Source organism: Phalaenopsis equestris, unplaced genomic scaffold (assembly GCF_001263595.1).
Source record: "Phalaenopsis equestris unplaced genomic scaffold, ASM126359v1 Scaffold000123, whole genome shotgun sequence".
Classification (NCBI taxonomy): domain Eukaryota; kingdom Viridiplantae; phylum Streptophyta; class Magnoliopsida; order Asparagales; family Orchidaceae; genus Phalaenopsis; species Phalaenopsis equestris.
Genome location: NW_018164565.1, coordinates 1,434,593 through 1,438,527, shown reverse-complemented (window position 1 = coordinate 1,438,527; position 3,935 = coordinate 1,434,593). Strand labels below are relative to the sequence as shown.

Sequence of the window (3,935 nt, the reverse complement as noted above, 5' to 3'; positions counted from 1 at the left end):
ATATTATATCCCATTTGTCAATAAATTAATGATCATTCCATAAATTAAAAGTTACACAATCCCCTCATTTATTACTGCACACACACACACTCTCGCTCTCTCTCATATCTTAAGTTATATTCTTTAGGTGCGACTCCGATACAATTTCACTAAATCCTTTACTAGATAGGCCTTTACTATCGTGTTGAATGTAAGTGAACCCCCCTTTTTATTACTAACCAATCTGCTCCTAAAATAACCGTGTTAAGATCTCATCAAATTTTAGCTACATCATAACTTGATACCAAATCACGTAATCCTCCTTATTTCACATTTTTAATATATATATTTAATTATTTTATAATAAAAAAACGATTCATACCACCATGTTAATCCCGCTAAAACAGTTGGAACTATTACTCCCCCAAAAAAATCTTATCAGTACCATCTCAACGGCCGCCATTGTCGCCGTCATTGCCATCCTCTTCGTTGTCGCCACCACTGTTCTCGCCGCCGCTGTCATCGTCTTATTCGTCGCCGCCATGGTAGTTAGAAGCGATGGATGCCTCTGCTGCAGGCGAATATAAACGCAAAAGAAGTAAAATTTACGCTTGGTTTTAAACTGAAATTGCCTTCTAAAATTGGTGATTAGAAGTTTGACCTAATAAACCCTAGCTTCCATAACTAGAACAAACTTTCATCCTTCTCCGCTGTCAGACCCCTCACCACCAATCGAACAACAACAATTAAGGATCAATAATCGCAGCTCCACGCCAACCCCCAAATCCACATCAACTTACCATAATCCCTTGAAGGAGAATTCATCCAAACCAGAATGGTTTCGGACAGCAACCCTCCCTCCTGATTACCATCAGCTTCGGCGCTTCCCCGCGATCGGATGACCTCCGAATCTGATCCCGATTCCGTTCTCTACGCCTCCGTCTCCTGCGGCCCCATCGTCCTCGCGGAGCTTCTCCCCACCGGCGGCCCCTCGCCCCCGCGGCGCTCCCCCACCCCGGCGGGGGCGCCTCCGCTGCCGTCGACCTCTCCGCGCTCGCCGCTATCTGCATCGATGCCGCCCCGCGCTACCACCTCCTTTACACTCACACTGCCGGCAGCCGGATCTACGCCTTCCTCATAGCTGAACCTCTTCTCTTTTTTGCCATTGCTGAAGAGTCGCTCGGCCGCTCTGCCGTTCTCCACTTCCTGCATCGCCTCCGCGATGCCACCGCTTATATAGCCCGCAGGCGGATCGATGCTGGCGATCCAATTCCCCAACGCTGTCTTCAGGACGAGCTCCTCCCTGTCATTCGTCGCGTCGCCGCAGGGTCGGTTTCTCTTTCCGAGGATGAGAAACCCTCTTCCTCGTCGCCACCTGCGCTTTCTTCGTCCCCTCCTCTTCCCTCCACCCCACCGTTTTCTGACAACCTCCTCCACACCGGCGAGCACAAGAGGAAGGTTAAGGAGCGCAAAAAGAACCCGAAAAGTGACGAAGGGGGGGTTGGCGATTCCCGAGGCGGAAATGAGCATGAGATCTCTGTAACGGATAATGATGGTGACGCCGATCTTAATTTGGGTTTAGGAGGTCGGAAATCGATGCAGAGGATTTGGTGGCAACAGGTAAGAATGGTTCTGATTATCGATCTGGTAGTCTGCAGCCTTTTGTTCGGTATATGGTTATCTGTGTGTAAGGGATTCCAATGCATTGCCGGGTGAGGGGAAATGATGAAGTTCAGAGAACCAAGCTCAAATTGACTGAATTATTGCAGATTTGTTTTTCAATCTACAATGATAAGAAACCTCTATGAGTTTAAGGTGTAAGCCTATTTGTTGAAGGTTGTGGCAATCCATGTTAATTGATCCTTATTCATTTTACCTCTATTCTTTTATTTCTTCATGTTCTTGCTGAGGTTATGTGCAGTGGAGGATCCTTGTAGATTGGTTTTGGTTCTTTCAATGACCAGTGAGTAGCTTCATAAGCTGGATTATGTACATGAATTTACTTGAAAAAGTAGTTTAAAAGGATATGGTTTGTGAAGAGAAGTTTTATGCATCTTTGGTCGTTTTTCCCCCTACTTTTGGCATGCTATACTGTTTTATTTTTTGAGCGTTAAGCTGATGTAAAACCTTACTAATTTGTTATTGCCTTTCATTCTCATTTGTTTAACAAGTTCCTCATGTTTTATTTCTAACATGGTTATTTATTTTGAGATAAATGTAAACTTTCCTTGGTGCTCATTTCATTATTTGTGGATAGTAAACATATACTGAAAAATGAAGATTTTATTCACTCAATATTGAAAGCACTACATTTGAGAGGATTTTAGACGGATTTTTGGAGCTTAATGCTAATGTTGGTTTCAAGCTATACAGCACCAAATGATGGAAGTAAAAAAAAACTATCTTTAAAAAAAAAGAAAAAAACTTTTTTAATTTTGTTTTCGCTTCTATTGTCTAATTTAGTCATTTCATTGTTAAGCTTGGAATTCAAAAACAAACTGGCATGGATTTTTGTGGGATAGCTGTGTTTAGGTGCAGCTGCCTGATACTTACTGAAATCTACTAATTGTAAGCCATAAAATGTTCTGTACATACGACAACTGATCATTTCATATGTCATTTTAATTTAAAATAGGTTACCCACATTGATTTTCAGAATATATATTGGTTTTGAAACACAGGATGATTATCTTTACTTATAGTGCACATAATCTTACAAGTATTTTGTATTGTAGAGAATACTCACTAAAAATCAGGTAGTTGTGTAGAAAAATGGTGGCAAATAAATAAAACTTTTGAATTAAAATCTTCTAGTAATGATTTAGAGAACACTTAACATTGTGTTTTGGAGAAGCTAGCAAGCTTGTTTAGTTTCTTATGCATAGTTGTGTGGCTATGGAGTTAAAGAGAATGAATGGAGCACATGAGTCGTGTTTGCAAGTTCTGTTTTTTATATGCCCATAAAATTAATTGTTATAGTGTACACTTGTAGTTTTTTGGTTTGGACTCTCTAGTAGTTTATGATCTGACATGATTTATCATGCCCCATACATAATTAAAGATACTACAAGAATGCCAAAGGAAGCAGAAAAGGCAATTTTGACTGCTTGATTTGCTTATTTATTCTTGTCAATAAGATTAGTTAATGCTCCAAGAAAGTTGAGACCATTTTTTCTTTATCTTTAGGCTCATAAAAATGGCAAAAAAAAATATTTGTTTGTGTACATAATTGATTTAAATATGTTTATTGGCATTTGGAGCACCATCTAAACAAGCAGTTGGATTAGTTTGTTTTATAAATATACATATAGTTATGATTACTGTGCTTCAAATGACAAAAAAAAAAACATTATTGATAATAAACTAAGAACATGGACATTTTTATATTGACATGGTAATAAGAAAATTTGTTAGGCATTATATATGTTGGGAAATATAATATTTTTTTAGTTCTATATAAAACATGGACAAAAGTTTAAGATCAAAATATATATAAAAAAAAATATCAATAGTGGTTTTGAGGCGTGTCGAAATGATTCCCTAACTATTTATAACGGGGGTTATTTTAGTTCTAGAGTTTGTGAAAATGTTAAATTAATCTCTAGACTTCTTAATAGGGCTGAAGTAGTCATCTCTTAAAAACATATATGAATTATTTCAACATGTTAAAAACGTTAGGAGGCTGATTTGACATTTTTATAGGCTTTGAAACTAAAATGACCCTTATAAAGAGTTGGATACTGTTTTAACACCTTTCTCGTTAGCTTTTCTTGGCTTGTCTTTACATTAGAAAGTATGTTTCTTTGTTTCACATTTGTGACTGAAGTCTTAAGGAAGGCAATCTTAACATTATTGCCATTCAAAAAATCTTAAGGATAAAATTTCACTCCACATTTTCTTCATATTTTATTAAACTCATATGCTTAACTTGATTATCACTTAAAAATCTTTAGATG

General features: G+C 37.9%; 1 protein-coding gene across 1 annotated transcript; it reads left to right on the top strand.

Moving 5' to 3' along the window:
* Window positions 1-385: 385 nt before the first annotated feature.
* Window positions 386-2,231, top strand: LOC110021207 (phytolongin Phyl1.1-like). The gene is made up of 2 exons (XM_020719616.1): window positions 386-966; window positions 1,002-2,231. The coding sequence occupies exons 1-2, from the start codon at window positions 878-880 to the stop codon at window positions 1,693-1,695; spliced, it is 783 nt and encodes a 260-aa protein (XP_020575275.1). The 5' UTR covers window positions 386-877; the 3' UTR covers window positions 1,696-2,231.
* The last annotated feature ends 1,704 nt before the right edge of the window (window positions 2,232-3,935 follow it).